The sequence below is a fragment of the Protopterus annectens genome, chromosome 15.part0 (assembly GCF_019279795.1).
Source record: "Protopterus annectens isolate FY-2018-M chromosome 15.part0, PAN1.0, whole genome shotgun sequence".
Classification (NCBI taxonomy): Eukaryota; Metazoa; Chordata; order Ceratodontiformes; family Protopteridae; genus Protopterus; species Protopterus annectens.
This window is the reverse complement of record NC_056749.1, coordinates 22,423,840-22,449,435: the sequence shown is the minus strand read 5'-3', so window position 1 is coordinate 22,449,435 and position 25,596 is coordinate 22,423,840. Positions and strand designations below refer to the sequence as shown.

The following is a 25,596-nucleotide window of genomic DNA, read 5'->3' as shown; positions in this document are numbered from 1 at the left end:
ATTTACCTGCTCTGTTTTAAAACTTACCAAATTAATCTAAGGTCCTTAATCCAGTCACTGCTTAATGCAAGAATGACTGCCGACCAGTCACGAATGGAGTCCCACAGGGTTCGGTCCTGGGTTTCTCCCGTTTGGTATCTACTTCTCTGACGTCCAGGCCAACACAAAGGGACTCTGGCTGACAAAGTTCGCAGATGATTGCAAGTTGGGAGCTATTATTAACTCCCCAAGTTATGTTGACATCCTATAGAAAGGCCTCAAGAGACCAACAACTGGTGTCAGAACCATGGCATTAAGCTCAATGTTAAAAATGTGTCTTCATCCCCTTTGAGAAAAACCTGGTTCCCTTGAATTACCACATTGATGATAGTCCACTAAACACAAAAGGCATTATAGGAGATCTGGGAATACAGGTTGACAGCAACCTCTCTTCTGACCACCACATTGCCACTGTGGTCAGAAAGTCTTTCTGTGTGTCAATTCTCATTACTAAGGGTTTTGCATCCAGAAAGAAGGAAGTCATTGTCTCCCTCTACTCTTTCCTCATTAAGCCAATCGAGTACAATGCCCCATTTAGCATGTATCTCACTAGACACCTGCAACAACTGGAGAGGCTGCAAATGTAACTCACAAAGAGGATCCTAGGCCTTAAACACTTGTACTATATGGACAGACTCAAAAAACTCCAACTATTGTCTGTCTCATATCGCCTACTTAGAGGCGATCTCTGCTTGACTTACAAAGCCATGTCTGACCCAGCTCTGTTAGAAATGCTACATCTAAAGAAATCCCAAATCCTCTGCATCACACACTCCGGAGACCTCAACCTCATTACCACAATCAACAGAACATGCTGGAGGGACAGGCTTATAACCCAGAGACTGTCCATGTTATGGAATAGACTTCCCATACATGTCAAGCAGACCACTTCACTGGCCCTTTTTATGATAAATCTTGATGAGTGGATGGGAAATAGAAAATTCACCCTGGGGATCACTCCAGTGGCTCTACTCGACAGAAGCACTAGGAACTAAGGTTGGGTGGCACCATGCCAGGGTAATCCTATGGGCTAGGCTTGTAAAGACTCCAGGGCCATTAGCCTAGTACACACCTATGAACCTATAAAAAGCACATTCATTTTTCTCTTGTTATGCTTTTTAATCAAGCTTTTAGTTTTACATTGCAGTGCCTACATTTCTTAAAACTGAACAAAAAAAAAGAGAAAAGGGAGAAAGAAATGATAAAAAAGAGCAGCAGAACCTGTTTACAGTTCCTATTACATTTAAAAATAACTGAGAAAAAAGTATAGCATGTAAGGAAAAACACAAACCACAAAAATAGTAATATTTAAGAAAAAAAAATCTTTACTTACAGTTAACTTTATCCCTCCTCTTCCCCTCCCTAAAGCACTTTTCTGAACATTAATGACATGAATAGGGCATATGCTTTAGAGTCCCCACAAATCCAACAAATTCTGAAAAGTCCAATATTTCCAGGTTTTCTTCTATCATATTTCACAAATATAATTATTGCACTGTAAACCCACATTATGTTACTGGTTTTATTCCTGTTCATCTCCATCTCCCAAGTCCTGTCTCTGCTTCATTTATAATGTACTCTCGAGTCTTCTAGTCTTCTTCAACTCTCATGCTCCCTTCCTTCTCTCCAACATTTTCCGTTGAAACATTAGATAAGGTTTCACAGGTACAGTTTCTTTGTGGTCTTTATTACCAGAACAAGAAACAGTATCTCCTTCTTCTGTTTCACAGCTTAGTTTTTGTTGGACAAACTTTTGTATTTCCTCCTTAGTATGTACTTCATCAAAAAATGATTTTGTCCCTCCAGGGAATAATACCTTGATGACAGCTGGGTATAGCAGTTTGAATCTCATAACTGCATCTCAACATTCCCTGAACAGAGGAATAAATTTGCTCCTCTGCCTGGTGTACAGTGAGTAACCATTCTCCACAAACACTGTTATGTCTCCCACTTTTAGAACTTTGGCCTTCTGCTACAATTTTGTCAGAATCAACTCATTCTGTTGGAAGCATTGCTTCGTTACTATTAAAGGTCTAGGTTGCTTTCTCATAGCCAGGTTTGGAGCATACAGACGATGTGCCCTTTCAACTAACAACTCATGCTGTGGAATACCAGTCCAGTTGCTTATTTGTGCTTTCATAAATTTAATGGAGTCTGTTCTTTCCAGCTTTTCTGGTATAGCTGAAAATCTCAAGTTTTCCCTACGTGCTCTGTCCTCTAATTCTATTATTTTTTTAAACATCTGTTCCTGAGCATCTCATATTTTATTTCGACCTCTGAGTTTTGCAGCTTAATCACCTCATCTGAATATCTGTTTAAAGTTTATTCCAATTTTTCCAACCTTTTGTTGTTTGTGTTGATATACTCCATCAGTGTTTTGTTTGTTTGAACCAGGTCTGTGTGCCTGTAGGTTACTGGGAGATTGCACTGCTTTTTGCTGAACAGCTGCTGAACTTTCCCCAGTCACTGTTTCTTCCTCACTTTTTGTAGCTGATTTTTTTCCAGTTCATCTGTATTTCTTTTTACTATCATCCAGGCAGTACACTTACTAGCCAGTTACTAAAATGTATCTATAAACACAAGCCTATTGGCCTTCTTTGCTGAGTTTCTGCGTTCGCACTTGCAGAGCTAGAATTAAGCTGTTACTCAATTGCAGCCATCCTGGAAGTCCAACACTTGACATTTAACGTCAACTATCGATAGACTAAGAGTATGCCAATTAATGGTAGATTTTCTGAAGTAAAAGAAGTCTATAACACTAATTATTGTTGTTATATGTATAATTCACTACATTTTCTCCAAACGTCAACAGTTTAAAAAAATTATTCAAAGGAAGAGAGCTAAAATTTGAGTAAAAATCGGGGACGTTTGAGAGGTATGGGGATGACTGTTCCTGATTTTGGTTCAAAACTCTGCTCTCTGTCCCTCCTGATCTCTCCTAAAACTGGAATTTTGGAGAAAAAAGAATGATTACTTTTATTTGAATTTGTTACCGGGGTATCCCATTGATCACATATGAGCAATTTCAGTCTCGGTCTGGGACTGGGAGTGAAAAAATACAGGAAATACAATTTGACATTCGGAGTGAAAATTATGATAACAATTAGAGATGCAGACTTATTTTACTTCAGAAAATACGTTATTTTACATGCTCCAACTCAGTTAACTTCTCGAGTAGCAGTATAACTTAAGAGTCCCACTGATTACGTATACGTTTGTTCCTAATTCTAGAGGTATGAGATTAATGGGGTAAGTACCCGTCAAAATGGCAGTAAATAGCCCATGACCATTTACAGTAATTCTTTCAAGATTACACACAATTCGTTTTATGCAAGTACCTTGTGGATAAAAAAAAGCATAATAAAACTACACAACCCATATGACAAGTTTTCATTTAAAAGGCGAGGTACTAACACATTTCTGTCATACCGTTTTATAAATAGTACAGCCCCTCATCCCATAACACAAATCAGTAGCGAATACTTAATGATTAACAGTTGTGTCAACCAACCAAAGCTATACAGTCTCTCCAAGCTATGCAATCAGTTATTGGATAAATTCACCTAGATAGACACATACTTAAACCCATCTAAAGACAAAGGCAATGATTGACATATGTATGCAATAATCAGTCATATAAACGTATACGGAGGTTGATAAAAAGATTAGAAGGCAAGTTAACAGTGATTGACATTATGAGCTATAAATCATAAAGGGAACTTTCTAATGGATGAGGGAGTCTTCCACCCAGAGTAAGAAAAAAGGGAGGGCATAGCAGTAAAAAGCCCAATCAGAAACTACTTGTGGTGACGACAGGAGAGGTGGGTAGCAACAGTTGCCCCGGTGAGGACGGAGCGCCATAGCCACGGTAGTCCTGGCGACAAGAACCCGGCAACGAGAATCAACAACAACAACCACCAACCTGCAAATCCCAAATAAAATATAAAACAAATAAAAAAATCTTCAACAACCCGTCAGAGGGAGGGACAGGCAAGGTGAATTTCAATAATAGTTTTCCTTCAACTTTTGTTCCGAGATGATCGTAAAGCTAGTCAGCTTTCTGAAGCTTTGCATAAAAATAATATGTGGTATCCAGCTGTTTGTTCTGTCAGGCGGTTGTTATGACGATGGCAGAACTGCGCTGTAGTTTCAAAATGGCGGGTTTGCTGTTTGAGACAGTAAAGTGACAGGAAGATATGTGTATGGCAAAACAGATAGTATGTGTGAATGGTGCAGAAGCAGTTTTGAAGTAAATAATGGCGTGGTTTTCCAAATCCTTCGGCAACTAGTGACTGTCAAACTGTTCGATTTATGTCTTTTAAGACCCTGTTTGTATGTATGTGTTGGGGAGTAGTTTATTTGACAGTGACACTCGAGGGGCAAGGAAACTATTCACTTATTCAAAAGCTTGCCGTCGTGTAAACGTGCTGCAAAGTTAGTCGTGAAAGTTGAACTTCCTACTCCTCCTGGCACGTGGTAACCAGTCTGCTGCCACACGTGCCAAGTTATCGGTGCCGTTATCTGGGCGCGTCCCATCTTAACGCCTTGCAAATGAACCGGGGCGGGGGGCGTGGCGCCGAAGTTTACGGCAGTTCGGAGAATTTAAGAAAGAAAACCAGACATCCGGTAGAGCGGATCATGAACCGGTATGCTTGATCGTGCCTTTAAAGTTTGTTGACGTCAAACGTGACATATTGCGTCATGCATCAGTAACGTCAGATTGTTACAGGTGCAGGCTTTTAATGCTGGCCAAAAACTTATTTTGAAAGCTAGTCATCCACTTGTAGTGCAGTTTTCGTGGTGTAACTTCCATTCTAATCTGTATAATAAAACATTGTGCTCAGAACCACATTGATAATGCGGCGGCGTGTTATAAAGTTCGACAGGTGGGGGGTAGCTGATAAGACACCTGTTGAGTTAAAAGGTTGCAACGGGCAGCTGTCGGCTGTCTTGCTGCAGTCACAAACAGTAGTGCCAGCTGCAGGAAATGAATCATTCTTGTTCTCTTAATCAGTTTGAAAATGCGTGTGAGTGTCAGTTTAGTGGGGAACGTGATATGTATTTTATGTGGCATCAGATGTAGAATACAGAGCATGATAAAATCTTGATTTATTTAGTACTGGGTGGAGAAAAAAGGCACAGTCAATCTCCTTTGTTATATATGGTGGGAACTATGTCCTCATGAACAAATTATTTGGCAGGACTGTTGGAAAAGCTAAATATGCAGAATTTTATCAGCTGAAATGTATCTGGTGCATGTCCAATTAATTGTGCTGCAAATTATTTTTTGCCATTGGACCTGAATAAATTACATTTAATTTATTGGAAAAATATGAAAGACATTTAGTAATCACAACTCCAGTGAAAGTTTCTGAACTCCTGTCATCCATGTTATTTGTACTTTCTTAACAGTAACTAAGACCTAGCAAAAGCATTTAACCCGGAGTGGCTTTTGACATATGTTAAGTATGGCTTTTCTGACTGGTTTTGTTGTTACCAAATTGTTATGGGATGCTGCATCTGTGTGTGGAGGGGGGTATAACGGATCATTTGCCACACTTAAAAACTGTATATAAACTCTTAGTGGCTTGAGATATCACACTAGCAGCGAATATATGCAATTTAATGAGTGGTGTATGCACTGTGCATGCCCTTTTTTCCTGGCTGTGATGTACTTGTCACTGTCTGCGTTTTCACTTTAGTTGGCTGTGTTTATTTGACCCACACCTTTCAGCGTCTTGCACTCTGTCCACAGGGATAGCAACAAAGTCAGTCATAGCCATTTCCCATGTCTGCTTTTGGTGTCCTGCCTGCCTTTTTACTCATGCATTAGTTCTCCTAAATCAAGTTAATTTTTTAAGAATCATACAGCACACACACACATCATGAAATGTGAGTGGCTGTTGACATCGTGATCTGCGTTTGTGGAGTGGTATTGCTGGTTCATCCTTTAGGCCTGTGATCCAGCAGTGATTTGTGTCTCATTGTTGATGTTTTATAGGTTTACCACCCAAGGTTTGCTTTGTATTGTAAGATTAAGGCATCCTTTCACTTTCAGACAGTATTGTACTTAATTTCATCCGGCATGCCTTGGAGCTGGTTAATGGCAGTAGAAAATATTAACTTCTGAAGTTAAAAACTGTCTGTGTTTTTATTTTCTTATGCAAGACTGGACCTAAAAGACCTTTTCCAGCTGTAGTTTGTTACAGAAGTAAACTGTGATACATGGTTAAAAATAAACCACCTAGCAGAAACGCTTGTACAGTAGTCAGAAGCATGAATACATGCAGGTAGAATTTACAGGTGCAAGAAATGCTGCACACCCTGTTATAGCAAGACCAGTGGAAAAAAATACCTTTGCAGCATAACTGTGTGCAATATTCATTGTATGAAAAACTGAGTTGGTGCATGCGGATATGCTGTTCAGTTGCATAGACTGTAGAGTGATAGGCCTTAAGGTTTGTTTTAAATGTATGTGTCAGCACTTGTGGAAAACACTTGGGAACTCATACCAAAAAGGACACTTTTGTTTAGCATTCTAGTGAGTAGCCAGTAGGAAAAACTGTCACAGAGGAGTAATTGATGTATAGATTATATCTGACCACTTTAGTAAATTGTCAAATATCGGAGTAATGTTTTAAAATGCAGTATCTAGTAAGTCAGTAGAATGCTGTTGTAGCCTTTGGTTGTTTCAGAGATTCATTTCTGTTGCTTTCTGTAGTGATTCTTGGAAGTGTGAAATGTGTGAAAAGAAAATGTTTACTAAATGTCAGAGGGTGTAGGACCACAGGGTATTCCTTTAATCTGAACTACAGCACTGAGTCGTGTGTATATGTGTGTGTGTGTGTGGGGGGGGGGGGGGTTACTCCCAATGTAAGGCAGTGTGGGGTAACACCCCATAATCTCTTGTAGCATAAAAGGTCTCCCAGTATATTACAGCAAATCTTATGAGTAGCACTTTGATATTTGTAATTCTGGGACCCATGATTACTGCTCTAGTACGTTTAGAGTAGAGCCTGTTTCTGTATTTATAAAATGGTTATTGGGTGTCAAGTCCTTATCAGAATGAAATTTATAAGGACTGAGGTGTGTGTGCATAATGTTTGTGTTGTATATTTACTTTAGGCCGTCACCATGAATGTGCAAGTAAGTCCAATTTGTAGTTTGTCATGGTTGTTAGCCTATCCAATTTCTCTTTTTATGCTCAGATTAGCCAATGCCATTTAATGTTGTTGTGTAATTATTATATTGTTTAATTCTGTGTCTTCAGTCTTTTTGGAAAAGTTCATGACATGGCCTTGTTTATGATACTATGTTTATTACATTCTTTTAGCATTTAAGATGTAGAAGTGCCGTTTATATAATAATGTTGTTGTGTAATTATTATATTGTTTAATTCTGTGTCTTCAGTCTTTTTGGAAGAGTTCATGACATGGCCTTGTTTATGATACTATGTTTATTACATTCTTTTAGCATTTAAGATGTAGAAGTGCCGTTTATATAATAATGTTGTTGTGTAATTATTATATTGTTTAATTCTGTGTCTTCAGTCTTTTTGGAAGAGTTCATGACATGGCCTTGTGTATGATACTATGTTTATTACATTATTTTAGCATTTAAGATGTAGACAAATTTACAGTTATGTAAAAGAGAACCTTGACATAGATCTACAGTTACGTAAAAGAGAACAAAGTGTTCACATGTTCACAGTTGTAAATGTTATACGTGAATGTTCTTTTATACAGCTGTCATCAATCCAGCATTGTATATATTGATCAATTCCTGCCTTTCCATAAATCTCACTCCTCCTCCAAAACATTATTCTTTATGTAGTGCCCTCTCTTTTTTTTTTTTTTTTTTTGTATGTAATTTGCTCCTACCTTTTTCTAAAGCTCATGCTGTCACAATATTCACTGCTTCAAATACAGTTATAGACTTCTGATTTCTATTTTCTACTAATTGCTTTAACAAGGCCTTGTTATCTATAGGCATTCAGATCCTGTATCCCCACCTCAAAAATAATTTATTTACTTATACCAGTTTAATTGCCCCGTATTCCTGACAGAGTAAATAATTTCTTTAGTTATACCTGTTTAATTGCCCCGTATTCCTGACTGAGTAAATAATTTCTTTAGTTATACCTGTTTAATTGCCCCGTATTCCTGACAGAGTAAATAATTTCTTTAGTTATACCTGTTTAATTGCCCCGTATTCCTGACAGAGTAAATAATTTCTTTAGTTATACCTGTTTAATTGCCCCGTATTTCTTGACAGAGTAAATAATTTCTTTAGTTATACCTGTTTAATTGCCCCGTATTCCTGACAGAGTAAATAATTTCTTTAGTTATACCTGTTTAATTGCCCCGTCAATTGCCTCATGTACACAGACAACCCTCTCCTCCTCCCACAAAACACAAATACATGCGAGAGATGCAACTATATGGCCAAACTGGAGGCTGAGCTCTCACACTAGTCATTGGTGACTCCATAGTCAGACACACTGATGTCCCGCTCAACAGACTGAGTAAGGAGAAGGTCACAGTAAGCTGTCTGTCGGGCGCTAGAATCCGCCACATAACGCAAGCACTCAGGTCTCTCAACAGCAGGTACAAATATGACTCAGTCATTGTCCACGCTGGTGTAAACGACCTGAGACGTACCTCCTTGGACTACATGAAAAGAGACATTGAGGAGCTCTCTGATTATGTAGCCCAGGCAGGTATGACCCTGACCTTGAGCAGTATCCTACCTTCACCAAGAATGATGCCACAATACAGAGATAAGATGATCAGCTTTAACAATTGGCTTAAACACTGGTGTCATTCAAAGGGGATCCAGTATCTGTCTGCCTGGGATGACATGCTGGACAAGCCACGCTGCCTCGCAAGGGACGGCTTGCACCTGTCACCCCTGGGATTCCGGATATTGGCAAAGGCTCTTGCCACCCCTATAGTGCCTTTTTTAGGCAAGACTCAAATTCTAAACCTACCACCCTAGAACACAAAAAAGGAAAAAAACTAAGGGTAATGCTGCTCAATGCCAGAAGTCTAAATCTCAAAATGCACGCACTCGAGGCCCTTCTCAGTATGGAGAACATCGATGTCTGTGCTGTGACAGAAACCTGGTTCAAGGCTCCTGAGAGCACCCCAGCTATCAGGTTTTACCTCATATCATGCGTCCGCCCCAAAATCCGGACAATACCAAGAAAGGAGGAGGGTATCCATATTCATCAAGGACACCCACACCTCAAGACTGGTGGCAACGCATGATGCATCGGAGACCATCCAGGTGCAATTAACCGTGAGGCAAGACTGCTCTGCAAATTGTAGCATGTTACAGGCCACCCTCACAAACTCAGGAACCTCACATGGCCTTCCTGAAAACACTAGAGGGATAAATGTATCACCAAACACCATCATACTAGGTGACTTCAATTACCCTAATATAGACTGGGAACACTACTCAAGCCCAAACACCCTAGCCCAAAAGTTCCTGGAATTCATAAACTCAAATGCCATGGAACAACTAGTCACCATCCCCACAAGAGGAGATAACATACTTGATCTCATCATCACGAACATGGGAGCACAATGTTCAACACCGGAAGTATACCCCTCACTGGTGAGATCAGATCACAAACTAATCTCGCTGGAGGTCCTCATCCCACCCCCACCTGAAATAAAAAAGACCACAGTAAAGAACTTCTCAAAAGCCGACTTCACACTTCTAAAGACTAGTGTGGTCTCCTTTAAGGCCCCGAACCGGCGGAAAACAGTACTCAAGCCGCTGAATCACTTACAAATGCCTTCTACCAGCACCTGCAGGACTGCATGGATAAGGCAATCCCAAGCAAAACAAAGACTCTTTGTACCAAAGGCAAGCGTCCAGTCTGGTGGACCCCAGCCATAAACAAACTCTACAACAAAAGGAGGAAGCTACTACAAGATAGAGCAAAATCCTTAAAAGGTAAGACACCCTTGATCACTATAAGTAAAAACTAAGAGCTCTCATAAAATCATCCAAAGCAAATTTTGAGAGAAAATAGCTAAAGACTCAAAAGACAATCATAAGGCCTTCTTTAGCTATGTTAGAAACCTAGGAGGAAACTCCCAGATATGCTCAGAACTAGTTCAAAACGATGTGAAGATTACTGATCCTACAGACATTGCCAACATACTGGCTGACAGGTTCAGTGCAAACTTCTCCCCAAAAAGGAGAGATATCTGTACCAAACGATTGAAGCCCCCCAAACATCTCCAGCGCCCAAGTGAGAACTGCTCTCTCCAAAGCAAAAAACACAGCATCCATGGGACCTGATGGTGTCCCCGGCTGTGTGCTCCACGAACTCAATGAGGAATTAAACCCACAGCTAGGACAGCTGTTTAATCAAAGTCTTACCTCTGGATACATACCCAGGAGTGGCGACTGCAACTGTGGTCCCACTTCACAAAGGCGGTGCCTCCACCGACCCTGGAAATTACCGCCCATTAGCTTGACAAGCCTTATCTGCAAAGCCATGGAGAGGATCATAATGGACCTCATAAATAAAGACATAGGGAATTTGCAGACTTTGGATCCAACCCAGTTTGGCTTTGTCAAAGGCAGATCATGCCTTTTAAACTTGGTTGACTTTTTGAAACAGTCACCAAAGCCATTGATGAGGGAAAGGCAGTCCATACAGCCTACCTCGATCTGGCTAAGGCCTTCGATACAATACCCCACTCGGGTATCATTGAAATCTCATCAGCTTAAATGTTAACCCATACATCACAAGGTGGGTTGCAAACTGGCTGAGTGACAGAACCCACAGGGTCAGAGTTGCTGGCGCCATGTCAGACTCAAAGCCTGTCACAAGTGGTGTCCCACAGGGCTCAGTCCTGGGCCCACTCTTGTTTGGCATCTACTTTTCCAAGTACAAGCAAACACAGGAGGGTTATGGCTGACAAAGTTTGCAGATGACTGCAAACTGGGCCATAGTAGAAAACACATCTGACACAGATATCCTTCAGAAGGGTCTCACAGAAACGGATAACTGGTGCCAGAGCCACGGCCTAAAGTTAAATGCCAAAAAATGCATAGTCATACCCTTCAGGAAAAACAAGGTTACCCCTAGCTACCAAGTAGGTGGCAATCCACTGAGCACAGAAGAAGTTATCAGGGACCTGGGGACCCAGGTTGATAGTAGTCTGTCATTCGACACCCATGTAGCTAAAGTAGTCAGGAAGACCTTCTACATTGCCCACCTTATCATGAAGGGATTCTCATCTAGATCAAGGGAGGTCATAGTCTCCCTTTACTCATCACTCATCAGACCAATGATTGAGTACAATGCCCCATTCGGAATGTATCTGACCCGACACTTGCAGCAGCTGGAGAGGCCACAAAAGTTCCTCACCAAAAGGATAAAGGGTCTCAAAAATCTGTCCTATGCTGCCCGACTGAAAGAACTCCAGCTCTATTCAGTCGCCACCGCTTGCTCAGAGGTGACCTTTGCCTAACATACAAGGCCATGTCAAACCCAGATTTGATGAATATGCTTCACCTCAAAAATCTAGATCCATCAGAGCCACAAGGGCGGGAGACTTAAACCTCGACACGGCTATTAATAGGACGTGCTGGAGGGATAGATTCATCACCCAAAGACTCCCTATGCTGTGGAACAAAATCCCGGTACATGTGAGGCAGAGCACCTCGCTGGCCTTGTTCAAGAGAAATCTTGACCAATGGATGGGAGATCGCAGATATACCCCAGGGATTACCTCAGTGTCACTGCTCGACAGAGGCACAGCAAAATAATGGGTATAGTTCCCCACACTAAAGGGGTGGCGTAAGCCACAAAACGATGGGCTAGGCTTGTAAATGCCCTCGGGCAGATAGCCTAGTATGAACCTATTTCTTGACAGAGTAAATAATTTCTTTAGTTATACCTGTTTAATTGCCCCGTATTCCTGACAGAGTAAATAATTTCTTTAGTTATACCTGTTTAATTGCCCCGTATTCCTGACAGAGTAAATAATTTCTTTAGTTATACCTGTTTAATTGCCCCGTATTCCTGACAGAGTACTTTCTAGGGATTTTTCAAAGTCTGCCAGCTCATTACACTCCCAAAACATACGTTCTCAGTTACTTCTTTCCCATTACACTTCCAACTTTGTGTGAGGAAAATTTCTTTGAAGTCTGCTTGGGGTATAAAAATACCTATGCAAATACTTCCAGGTAAAAATTCTAACTTGTCCAGACTTTGTTTTATATTTAGGAGCCATACTTGTATCCTGCCATTGTTTTCTTGTGAATTGCTTATAGGTTCATAGGTAGGTACTAGGCTATCGGCCCTAGGGCCCATACAAGCCCAGCCAAAAAATGTACCCTGGCTTTCGCCACCCAAGAAAATTATTTTCCTGTGCCCCTGTCGAGCAGAGCCACAGAAGTGATCCCCGGGGTGAATTTCCCATTTCCCATCCAATCATCAAGATTTTTCTTGGAGAGTGCTAATGAGGTGCTCTGTTTTACATATATAGGTAGTCTGTTCCAGAGTATGGGAAGTCTCTGGGACAGGAATCTATCCCTCCAGCATGTTCTGTTTATTGTGGTGACAAGGTTTAGATCCCAAGAGCATGTAGCTCGGAGGGATTGGGATTTCAGTGGAGCATGTCCAACAGTTCTGGGCTTGACATAGCTTTGTATGTTAGGCAGAGATCGCCCTTGAGTAGGCGATATGCGATGGAGTAAAGCTGTAGTTTTTTGAGACTTGTCTGCATAGGGCATCTGTTTGAGGCCAGTAATCCTCTTTGTGAGGTATTTCTGTGGTCTTTCTAGTTGTTGTAGATGTCTTGTGAGGTACATACCAAAAGGGGCGTTGTACTCTATAATGGGTCTAATGAGTGATGAGTAGAAGGGAACAATGACCTCTTTTTTCTGGATGAGAATCCTTTTGTGATGAGATGAGCCATGTAAAAGGATTTCCTGACCACTGTGGCGATGTGATTATCAAAGGAGAGACTACTGTCCAACTGTGTCCCAAGGTCTCTTATCATGTTTTCGGCATTACATAGACTACCAGCTATGTGGTAGTTCATGGGTACAGAGTTTTTACCAAAGGGGATGACAATACACTTTTTGGCATTGAGCTTCAGGCCATGGCTTTGACACCAGGTATCTATCTCAGTGAGGCCCTTTTGTAGTTTGTCCACATCGTTAGGAGTTTCGATTATGGCTCTTAGTTTGCAGTCATCTGCAAACTTTGGTAGCTAAAGACCTTCTGTGTTACAGTGCTTCAGGGTGCCAAAAGGCTGACATCAGATTGGCAAAAGCAAACTAAGGACCATGGTTGATCTAGAAATGCCTAGTAACATAGTTAAGGCAGAATTAGGAACCATGGTTGATCTAGAAATGCCTAGTAACATAGTTAAGGCAGAATTAGGAACCATGGTTGATCTAGAAATGCCTAGTAACATAGTTAAGGCAGAATTAGGAACCATGGTTGATCTAGAAATGCCTAGTAACATAGTTAAGGCAGAATTAGGAACCATGGTTGATCTAGAAATGCCTAGTAACATAGTTAAGGCAGAATTAGGAACCATGGTTGATCTAGAAATGCCTAGTAACATAGTTAAGGCAGAATTAGGAACCATGGTTGATCTAGAAATGCCTAGTAACATAGTTAAGGCAGAATTAGGAACCATGGTTGATCTAGAAATGCCTAGTAACATACAGTTAAGGCAGGCTAATGACCCATGGTCCCCCTAGAAATGCCTAGTAACATAGTTAAAGTAGAATTAGTATCCATGGTTGATCTAGAAATGACTAGTAACATACAGTTAAGGCAGACTAAGGACCCATGTTTGACATAATGCCTAGTAACATACAGTTAAGGCAGGCTAAGGACCCATGGTTCACCTAGAAATGCCTAGTAACATAGTTAAAGTAGAATTAGGATCCATGGTTGAGCTAGAAATGACTAGTAACATACAGTTAAGGCAGACTAAGGACGCATGTTTGACATAGAAATACCTAGTAACATACAAGGACCCACAGTTGGCCTAGAAATTCCTAGTAACATACAGTTAAGGCAGACTTAAGACCCATGGTTGACCTAGAAATGACTAGTAACATGGTTAAGGCAGAATTAGGAACTATGGTTGACCTAGTAATGCCTAGTAACATACAGTTAAGGCAAACTGAGGACCCATGGTTGACCTAGAAATGTCTAGTAACATACAAGACCAATGGTTGACCTAGAAGTGCTTAGTAACATACAAGGACCCACAATTATAGGTTCATAGGTTTATACTAGGCTATCTGCCCTAAGGCATTTATAAGCCTAGCCCAAATTTTTGTGGCTTATGCCACCCCTTATATGAAAAAATACTGTGCCCATTAGTTTGTTGTGCCTCTGTCCAGCAGTGACACAGAGATGATTCCCAGGGTAAACCTACGATCTCCCATCCACAGGTCAAGATTTCTCTTGAACAGAGCCAGCGAGGTGCTCTGCCTCACATGGACCGGGATTTTATTCCACAGCATAGGGAGTCTCTGAGTGATAAATCTATCCCTCCAGCACGTCCTATTTATATCTGTGCTAAGGTTTAAGTCGTTTGCTCTAGTGGTTTTGGTGGATTTGGATTTTTTGAGATGGAGCATGTCCATTAATTCCGGGTTGGACATGACCTTGTATGTCAGGCACATGTCACCTCTGAGCAGACGGTATGCGACTGAATAGAGCTGGAGTTTCTTCAATCTGGCAGCATATGACAGATTTTGGAGTCCCTTTATCCTTTTGGTGAGGAACTTTTGGGGTCTCTCCAATTGCTGCAGATGTCGGGTGAGATACATCCCAAATGGGGCATTGTACTCGATCATTGGTCTGATAAGGGAAGAGTACAGGGGAACAATGACCTCACTAGATTTGGATGTGAATCCCTTCATGATCAGGGGGGCAATGTAGAAGGTCTTTCTAACCACTTTAGCAACGTGAGTGTCAAAAGAAAGGCCACTGTCAACCTGGGTCCCCAGGTCCCTGATAACCTCTTCTATGATTAGTGGATTGCCACCTATATGGTAGCTTGTTTGTAGTCATCTGCGAACATCATTAACCAATGGTCTTCTGTGTTAGCCTGTACTTCAGAGAAGTAGATACCAAACAGGAGAGGTCCCAGGACTGAACCCTGTGGTACTCCACTTGTCACTGGTTTGAAGTCAGATTTGGAGTCTGCAACTTTTACAGTGCATGTTTTGCCAGTGAGCCAGTTGGCAACCCATCTTGTGACTTATGGATTTATACCTAGTTTAGTGAGTTTAGCTATAATTCCAGAATAGGGGATGGTATCGAAAGCCTTGGCTAGGTCAAGATAAGCTGTGTGAACCACGTTACCCTCGTTTACGGCTTTGGTGACTGCCTCAAAGAAGTCGATCAGGTTCAGGAGGCATGATCTGCCTTCACAAACTCGAACTGGGTGGGGTCCAGAGTTTGGAGGTTACCAATGTCTTTGAGTTCCATGATGATAACGTTTCATGGCCTTACAGACCAGGCTCGTCAGGCTAATAGGGTGATAGTTCCCGGGATCAGTGGTGGCTTTCCTTTGTGGAGTGGGATAACTGTTGCTGTGCGCCATTCACTGGGCACAAAGCCTGACGTGAGGCTATGATTGAACATGGTGCTTAGGTTGGGAGCCAGTTTGTTCTGAAGTTAGTGTAAAACGCAGCCTGGGATGTTGTCTGGTCCCATGGATGCTGTGTTTTTGCCTTTAGACAGTGCAGCTTTTACCTGTGTAGTTGTGATTACAGGGTCTCTGTATTCTACATGTATAGATATGGGCCCTGTAGGGGGGTGAGAGGGAAGTAAAGGATGTTGGCAATATCAGTTGGTTCTGTAGTTTTCGTGCTGTTGTGTTGTAACTCAGAGCAGATCTGGGTGTTGCCATTCAGATTCTTGACATAGCTATAGAATGCTTTGTTGTTGTCCCTAGAATCAGTGGCGATTTTGTTTTCGTAGCTAGCTTTGGAGGGGATCTCAGCTTCTTAGTGAGGCTGATCAGGAAGCTCCTCCACTCATGGGATTGTACTCTCTTTTGCAACAGTTTCTTCCTTCTATTATAGAGTTTGTTTATGGCAGGGGGCCACCAGATTGGCTTCTTTATTTTGGAAGATAGCATTTTGGTTCTGTTTGGGATAGCATGATCCATGCACTCGTTTAAGTGCTTATAGAGTGCATTTGTTGTAGGATTCAGCAGTCGTAAGTATTGTCCATCTGCATAGGTGTCATGAAGTTCGCCACTTCTGTCTTAAGAAGCATGTAGTTGGCTTTGGAGAAATTTTTTACTGTGGTTTCCTTAATGGGGGGTGGGGGCGGGATGTGGATATCTGGGGTGATTAGCTTATGGTCGGATCTGACCAACAAGGAGTTGACTTCAGGTGTGGAACACCGGCCACTCATGTTGGTAATCACTAGGTCTAGGATATTGTTGCCCCTGGTGGGGGTGTGGATAAGTTGATCCAGGCCATTGGAATTTATGAATTCCAGAAAGCGCTGAGCGAAGGAGTTGGTACATGAGTAGTTTTCCCAGTTAATGGTGGGGTAGTTGAAATCACCTATTATTAGGGTGTTTGGTTGAACCCTAATATTTTCCAGTTGTTGTTGTTTGTCTTTCGGCTTTTCCCAGTTAGGGGTCGCCACAGTGGAACTTTGGTCCGCTAATGATTGGCAATTGGTTTTTATGGTGTCGAGTTGCCAGCCCGACACCCAACCTTCAACGAAGGCACGCCCATTCAACGCATGTCTTTCGAATGCCCACTCGACCACAGGGAGGACATGCAGTCTCCACACAGAAGGCACTCCCAAGCCAAGAATCGAACGGGAGAACCTCTTGCTGTGAAGCAACAACCCTACTGCTGCACCATCGCGGCTTTCCAGTATATCAAAAAAGGAGGAGTGGGAATCCTGGGGTATGGTGGGGGATCTGTAGCAAGCTACAATTTGGATTGCAGTTTTGCCCAGAGTGAGTTGCACTTGGATAACCTCGGATGCATTATGCTGAGCAACTAGCCTGGAGGTGTGGATATCCTTAATGAATATGGACACACCGCCACCTTTGGTGTTGTGGTCCAGGTTAGATGGCCGAAAAGTGTGATATGAGTTATAGCCTGGTAATGCAGGGGTGCTCTCTGGAGCCTTGAATCAGGTCTCAGTCACTGCACAGATATCGATGTTCTCCATTTTAAGGAGTGCCTCGAGGGAGTGCATTTTGAGATTTAGATTTCTAGCATTGAGTAGCATTACCCTCAGTTTTTGCTTGCCTGTTCCTGTTACAGTGGTGAATTTGTCATTTGAACCTTGCCTAAAAAATGCACTATAGGGGCGGCAAGCGCCTTAGCCAATATTCAGAATCCCAGGGTGACAGGTGCAGGCCATCTCTGGCAAAGCATCGTGGTCTGTTGACCATGTCGTCCCAGGCAGACAGATACTGGATCCCCTTAGAATGATACCAGAAGCTTAGCCAATTGTTGAAGTCAGTCATTTTGTCCTTGTACTGCGGTATCATTCTGGGCGATGGCAGGATGCTACTCAGGGCTAGGGTCATACCTGCTTGGGCTACAAGATCGGACAGCTCTTCCATGTCTCTTTTGATGTAGTTCAGGGAGGTACATCTCAGGTCAATCACACCAACATGGACAATGACAGAGTCATATTTGTACTTGTGGAGTGACCTGAGTGCTTGGGTTATGTGGTGGATCCTGGCACCCGATAGGCAGCTGACAGTAACATTCTCCTTGTTTAGCCTGGTGAGTGGGACATCATTGTGCCTGACTATAGAGTCACTAATGACTAGTGTGTTGGGTACGTTTTTTTGCCTTGTGGGCTGTGGTTGAGTGGCACACTGAGTCTGTGGGCTATGTGTCATTTGGGTTGGGTTGACGTAGAAATCCCTAGTAACATAGTTAAGGCAGAATTAGGGCCCATGGTTGACCAAAAATGCCTAGTAACATACAAGGACCCATGGTTGACCTAGAAATGCCTGCTAACTTACAGTTAAGGCAGACTACGGACACAGTAAGACCTAGTAAGATAGTTAAGGCAGAATTGGAATCCGTGTTTGACCCAGAAATGCCTATTAATATACAGTTAAGGCAGACTAAGGACCCATGGTCGACCTAGAAATGCCTGGTGAGATAGTTAAGGCAGAATTAGGATCCGTGTTTGACCTAGAAATGCCTATTAATATACAGGTAAGGCAGACTAAGGACCCATGGTTGACCTAGAAACGCCTAGTAACATACAGTTAAGGCAGAATTAGAACCCATGGCTGACCAAGAAATGCCTAGTAACATAGTTAAAGTAAAATTCGCATCCATGGTTGACCTAGAAATACCTAGTAACATCCAGTTAAAGCAGACTAAAGACACATGATTGATATATAAATAAATGTGTGTAGGATGAAACCACTACGAAAGCCATCACTATAAGAGCTAATCAGAAACCGGGGCTCATCAGGAATGTCTACGAGCTGCTGAGGGAAAGTAACACAACCTTTAAGGCAAATGACAAATCAAAGTTAAAGGCGGCCAGGTCAAATCTGAAAAAGGGCATCAGACAGGCAAAGAGGGAGTATGGGAGGAAATTTAAATCCACTTCCGAGATATGAGGGTCACAAGAAGCTTATGGCATAGGATAAAGCAGCTCACGGACTATAAGACCAAAACACCCCAATGTAATGACAGCTTGGATTTCCTAAATGAGGGTCACAAGAAGCTTATGGCAGAGGATAAAGCAGCTCACGGACTATAAGACCAAAACACCCCAATGTGATGACAGCTTGGATTTCCTAAATGAACTGAACTTCGTCTTTGGCAGACTTGAGAAGAACACCACAGTACCTTCTAAAACCAAAACTAACAAATAGGAGATACTGCTTACCTTAAACTCTAAGGAGGTGGGACTTCAGCTTAAGAAGGTGAATCCTAGGAAGGCAGCTGGACCCAGGTAACATACCTGGCAAGGTGTTGAAGGGGTGTGCTGATCAGTTATGTCTGGTACTGACAGACATCTTCAACTCATCCCTTGCTGTGGAGAAAGCTCCCTCCTCATTTCAGGAAACCAGTATTGTCCCACTTCCGAAGAAACCCAGTTCTACCTGCCTCAGTGACTTCAGACCAGTCGCCTTAACCTCAAATGTCATGAAGTGCTTTTTGAGAGGATTTTGAATAAACCTCTATCTCTGGGTCTGCCTTAAGACCTTTGATACACTCCAGTTTGCATACCAGGCAAATAGATCGACTGCGAATGTGATGTCAGTCGCACTACACCTTGCACTAAAACATCTAGAAGGGAGGAACAACTACATAAGGCTGCTATACATTGACTTCAGTTCTGTGTTCAACACTGTGATATAGATGCAACTGGTGGATAAGCTCGTGAAACTCGGAATAAACAAGCATCTATGTAATTGGACTCTCGACTTTCTGATTGGTAGACCCCATTGGGCATGTGCTGGAAGCAACACCTCTCAATGCATAGCCCTGAATACTGGTGTTCCCCAAAGTTGCGTGCTCATCCCCTTGCTCTTCACCATCCTTGCCCATGACTGTACTGCAAAACATAACTCACACCATATTATGAAATTCGCTGATGATACCACAGTCGTGGGTCTCAGTGGTTGAGACTAACATAACTACAAGGATGAGGTGAACACCAGGCAATCAGTCTGGACCTGAATGTTATAAGACCACAAAATGATTATGGACTTTAGGAGAAAGGCAACAGTTCACCAACCACTTACTATCAAAGGGAGGATCAAGTTCCTGGGCCTTCACATCTCAGATGACTTCTCCTAGACTGTTAATAGCGAGGCTTCACCTCCTGAGAAAGCTCAAAAAGGCCAGGCTGCCACTGTCCGCTCTTACCACGTTTTACAGGGGAGTTAACGAGAGCATCCTCACTAGCAACTTCATAGCATGGTTCGGTAACTGCACAGTTGCTGAGAAGAAGAAACTATAGAGGGTGGTGAGGGTGGCTGAGAAAATCTTGGGCACAAACCTCTCTTCTGTCCAGGGGCTTTTCTTTACAAGAGCAAGAAAGAGAACATACAACATAGTAGCTGATTCAACCCACAACTGGTTCTCACAACGTGCATCTGGAAGGAGGTACTGCAGCTTCCGCCGTAGGACCACCAGATTCAGGGACAATTTGTATCCTACAACTGTGAGACTTTAACTTGGACACTAACTGTAATACTTGATTCATGGAATCCTCTCTTCATTTAATCCTGCTGCTCTGAGCAGTTACCTCCAGCATTACTGTTAGGCAATATGATGGCTATTCTGAATCACATCAGAGGTTAACAAGTGCAGTACGGTAACTAAACAGCTGCTGTTCACTAGTCTCTATTTATTGTCTATCTTAATGGTGAAGGGTTTGGTGATAGGTGTTTATTATCATTGGATAATGGGTATTGAGTGTGTTTATGTAATGTGAACTACCTCTTGCATGTCATATGTGTTATTTCTTTCTTATGTTATTCTCTGATACTGCGGTAGCTGTATTATTTGCACTGCATGAGCTGACATTTGTAATTTTGGTTAGGCTGTGCTTGTGTGGTCCTAAATGACAATAAAGTTTCTTTGAATCTTTTGAATTCATTTTACAAATTTATTAATCCTTTAGCTAAAATGAGTTGGTCGGATGTAACTGTTTCTCTTCCTGTGCAAATGAGCCTCTGTCAAAGGCTCATTATGTGTATAATGCCGCATGTACTGTGAGGAACACCAGAAGAGAATGGCATGTACTTCAGAAAATGGTGTATAAAAAGCTTGGAAAATTCCATGCAGATGGGAGGCCAGTAGAATAATGAGTAAATAATACATCTTTTTGTGTGTGTGTGTGTGTGTGTGTGTGTGTGTGTGTGTGCGCGCGCGGGCGTGTTTATGGTATGCTTTGGTTAGATTAATGGGAAGGAAAAGCTACTTGTGACACTGCTTGTGATGAGTAAAACTAGGTATGGTGAAGTTTTCCTTTTGAAGTACATGAGATTGTTTGAAACATTCTTTTGTTTTGGGTGGCCTAATGGTTAAGGTGTTTGTCTTACAAACACAAGGTACAGGGTTTGAATCTCACAGGGGATAATTGGTAGGCTTAAAATGGCTTGCAAGGGCAGTTAGCCTAGTACTAACCTATGAACCTAGTAATGCCTATTAACATACAGTTAAAGCAGACTAAGGTCCCAAGGTTGACCTAGAAATGCCTACTACCATAGGATTAAGGCAGACTAAGGACCAATGGTTGACCTAGAAATGTCTAGTAACATACAGTTTACAGTGTTGTGTAGTTTTGATGACTTCTGGCCCATCTGGAAGGGAGGGAGAACTGTAAGATGTACAAAGTGATTCTGTTATAGAATGGTGCAATGCATAATATGGTAAAAACTAAAAAGTGAGAGGGCACAATACATTACCAGTCAGTACCGCTGAATAGATATCTTTAAAGTGCAGTATCATAACATTCAACTGAAGAGCACGCCCAAATACCAGAGCGCAAAAATTTAGGAGATGTTCATTAACAATATTACATTGCCCAAGTAGCAGGCACGGGAGCCACAGTATTCCAATACAGTGCTCAATGCAGTACCCACTTATTAGTGAATGTGTGAACACTAGGTACAGATGTCACCATATCGACTAATTGGTGAATGTGTGAACACCAGATACAGATATCACTGTACCCATTTACTGGTGAATGAGTGAACACCAGATATGGATGTCACCATACCCACTTATTGGTGAAGAGTGAACAGCAGGTACAGATGTCACCGTACCCACTTATTGGTCAAGAGTGAACAGCAGGTACAGATGTCACCTACTCAGTTATTGGTGAATGAGTGAACACCAGATGCAGATGTCACTGTACCTGTTTATTGGTGAATGAGTGAGCAGTGCTGATGTCACCGTACCCACTTATTGGCAGTGTGGTGTCGGTGCAGTGATGACAGGGCAGTGTGATGTTGGTGCAGTGACCATGGAGTAGTGTGTTGGTGCAGTGACGGAAGGGTAGTCTTTATATGTAGTGATGGCAAGGCAGTGCGATTTCACTGCTTTGTGGCATGCCAGTGATGTGACACTAGGGCAGTGTGATAGGTTCATATGTAAGTACTAGGCTAGCTGCCCTTGCAGGCCATTTTAAGGCTAGCCAGTTTCCTTTTTTATGCTTGAATTAACCTTTCCCATTTGGTTAGAGATTGCTCTTACCCAGCTCCTAGTAGATAATTATATGTTACACCTAATGAGAATAACTGGGATCATACCATAGATAATTTGAGGGGACACTTGCATAGGATAAAGTATTTACGAGCTGCCTCTGTCCATAGTACATGGTGTAGTCCTAGAAAAATGTTTGTTTCACATCCATAGATCAAAGTTGAACTTGAATATGAACAGGGATGAACTTTGCTCTGAAACCAACTTCCCATCCACATAACACAGTGGTATCTTATTTTGAGATATATCTGTCCCTCCAAGCCATCTACATTGTAGCACTCTTGAGGTTGGACAGTGTAGTATGAGTCAGTGACTTCAGGACAGTGTGGTGTGTGCTTTGTGACCACAGCAGTGTGTGGTATCAGAGCAATGACTGTGGAGTGGTGTGTCTGTGCACAAGAGAGAGTGACTAGTGACAGCAGGACCATGTGACGTGTTTAGTGATGACAAAACAGTGACTTAAGACATTGTGGTGCATGTGTAGTAATCACAGGGCAGTGTAGTTTCAGTGCAGTGACTGTAGGGCAGTGTGGTGTCGGCGCAAGGACTATGAGGATAGTGTGTCGTGTCGTGCTGTGAGGACAGTGTGATGTTGGTGCAGTGACTGTAAAGTAGTGTGGTGTGTTTATAGTAATGACAGAGCTGTGTGTTATTGGTGCAGTGATAGTCTTGCATTGTATAGCATTGTTGTGTCAAGGCACTGAGTTTGGTGCAGTGATAGTCTGGCATTATATAGCATTGTTGTGTCAAGGCACTGAGTTTGGGCAATATGACTGAAATTCTGTGTCGCTGTAGTTTTTATAAAGTAGTTACACTCCCATTGCTATGTAAGCAAGGCAGAGTAACAGATTTTGTGGAATTACCGCCTTAAATGAATACATTGAAAAGATTGCTAATTTACATTTAGTAAGTACTTCTTAGTCCTTTTAAGTGAATTCTTAACATTGTTTAATTTGTCGTTTTGTTACTTGGATAAAAAGTTTTTTTGTTTTTTTAATAGTTGGCATGGCAACACAGGCATATGTTACAGAACTACAGGCAGCCCAGCAGCAACCTCAGCAGCAACCGCAGTCACAGCAGCAGGTGGCTACCCAACAGTATGTGGCGGAACTGCAGCCTGCCCAACAGCCGCAACCACCATCTCAGAAACAGTATGTGTCCGAGATCCAGGTATCGCAGCCCCAGCAGGCTGGCCAGACAGCAGCAGTGCCAGCAGCTCAGCAGTACATAGTGGTGTCCGTAACAGGTACGTGGGAGTTTCCAGCTGACCAGCTGATGGACGTAGCTGAAACATCAGTGGTTTTATCTTTGGTTGTGTGCTTTTTGTGAAACATCTTGCAGTGTCTATTATCTGTTGAACACTTCAACGTTTTGGCAATTTTGGTTGTGTTCTGTTCTTGAAGTATGCAGCATCTATTTGCAGTTTAGTAAAACTTGCACAGATTCACTGCAAGAATTGAGTTTGAGATGCTGAATGGGCAGATGTGCCCTGAGGTCAGAGTAGTTAAGGCCACTTACTGTTTGAGTTAGATTCTTTTTTGACACTTTGAAGGTTTCCGCTTTAGCAGCTGTCTGTATCATTAGATAATTGGCCAGATTCGTAAAGGTTACCACAAAGTGTACACTTTCCAAATTCAAGAACAATCGCACCCAATGCTTGTGCTGGTAGGGTTATAGTAATATTTTGTGGTAACCTTTATGAATCCGGCCTAGTAAAGTAAACCTGTACCTAATTATCCACTGAGTGAGTCCATTCAGAGTTTGCCTGCTTGGAAAAAAGTATTTTATACACTTCTCAGAAACAAGTCCTTGTAATATGGTGAAGATAGATTTTTTTGAGATGTTGCCACAAGCTGTAATTTAATTTTTTTATCCAATATCAAGTTTTTTGACATGCTATAGTGAACTTGTTCTGTTGTTCTGACACTCAGAGTTATTAATATGCAGTTTCATTAGGTATCGGCATAACTGCCAGTTGGTGCTTTTAAGTGCAAATTGGTTTAGTCCTATTGTTGAAAAATAGGTATCATGCAGAATGTTCCATAAAGTTATTATTTATGCCTGGGATCCTTGCTGGGTTTTTACACAGGAATTATATAAATAAATATTGCATTGTTTAATACAGCAGAATCAGAAGGTAGTGTGTGTGTGTGTGTGTACATGCATGCACATGCAATATACATTTTTCATCTAAAACTCTAATCACTCTGTGTGTGCATATACATGTTTTTCGTCTAAAATGTTTTATGTAGTCACAAAATATCTAACAGATGTAATCCAAAACTCACTTTCTTCATTCACATTTCATTTAAAATGTCATAGAAAGTGTTCCCGCAAAATTTTTTTGTAGTGATGCAAACTCCCCCCCGAATCGCCCACATCCCCTTCCTTTAACTCTATCATCATGTAGGAGGGAAGAAAACACATCAAACAGAGAATCCCTGCTGGTGATGTGCAAACACAAACTTGTAGGCACTGGGGTGCAGCATGTCTGTGGACATTAACAAGGTACAAATGGTGCACTAGACTAATTTGCTTTGTAATTCCTACTACCCTAGTACCATAAACTACATCAGTAGTAATTCTCCTATGGAGTACTGCAGTTTTCTATGAAATGTGATTAGATTATATGTGCTTTAGATTAATTTTGCTTTAGATTAAATTTGTCAGTGTTTTGTGATCATATAAAATGTTTAGATGAATAATGCCACGCCTATGTGTTTGTGTATATGTGTGTGTGTTTGTGTGTACATGCCACAAGCACACTCGTGTGTGTGTGTGTGTGTGTGTGTGTGTGTGTGTGTGTGTGTGTGTGTGTGTGTGTGTGTGTGTAACGTAACTATATGTGTATATATATGTCTATTGCTTTACTTCGAAAATGCACTTCTGCGAAATAGAGCAGTAGGCCCTACACTTCAGCTAAAGTCCACTTCAACGAAAGTGCACTTTCGCTGAAGTCTAGTTCCCTGGGCTACCCCCAAAAAAAGGCTAAAACATGTTTTTGCAGGGGGGGCAAGCCCCCCTGTACCCCCCACACACCCCTACTTAAACATACCAACTCCGAGATCACACTACAGAGGGGAAAAGGGAATGTTCCCATTCTGTGCTGTAGTGTGACTGCCGAAGTCAATGTTCAAAGTTTCACTACTCTGAACAAGTGGACTCGGTGAAGTGGGGTTTGAAGTAGTGAAACTTCGAACATATGCATGGATTCCGTATATGTGTGTGTGTGTGTGTGTGTGTGTGTGTGTGTGTGTGTGTGTGTGTGTGTGTGTGTGTGTGTATATATATATATATATATATATATATATATAT

The 25,596-nt window shown here is 41.9% G+C and overlaps 1 protein-coding gene across 3 annotated transcripts in view; it reads left to right on the top strand.

Annotated features, from left to right (window-relative positions):
- The first annotated feature begins 3,854 nt into the window (after positions 1-3,854).
- RFX1 (regulatory factor X1) overlaps positions 3,855-25,596 on the top strand; it is a 1,726,663-nt gene continuing 1,704,921 nt past the window's right edge. The window contains exons 1-2 of one of the 3 annotated variants that reach the window (XM_044057089.1): positions 3,855-4,034; positions 23,282-23,527. In XM_044057089.1, coding sequence (XP_043913024.1) covers positions 23,287-23,527 — 241 coding nt within the window. In that variant the 5' untranslated portion in view covers positions 3,855-4,034; positions 23,282-23,286. Of the gene's footprint in view, positions 4,035-4,209; positions 4,686-23,099; positions 23,188-23,281; positions 23,528-25,596 lie in introns of those variants that run through there. The other 2 variants (XM_044057092.1, XM_044057093.1) reach the window with 2 other exon arrangements.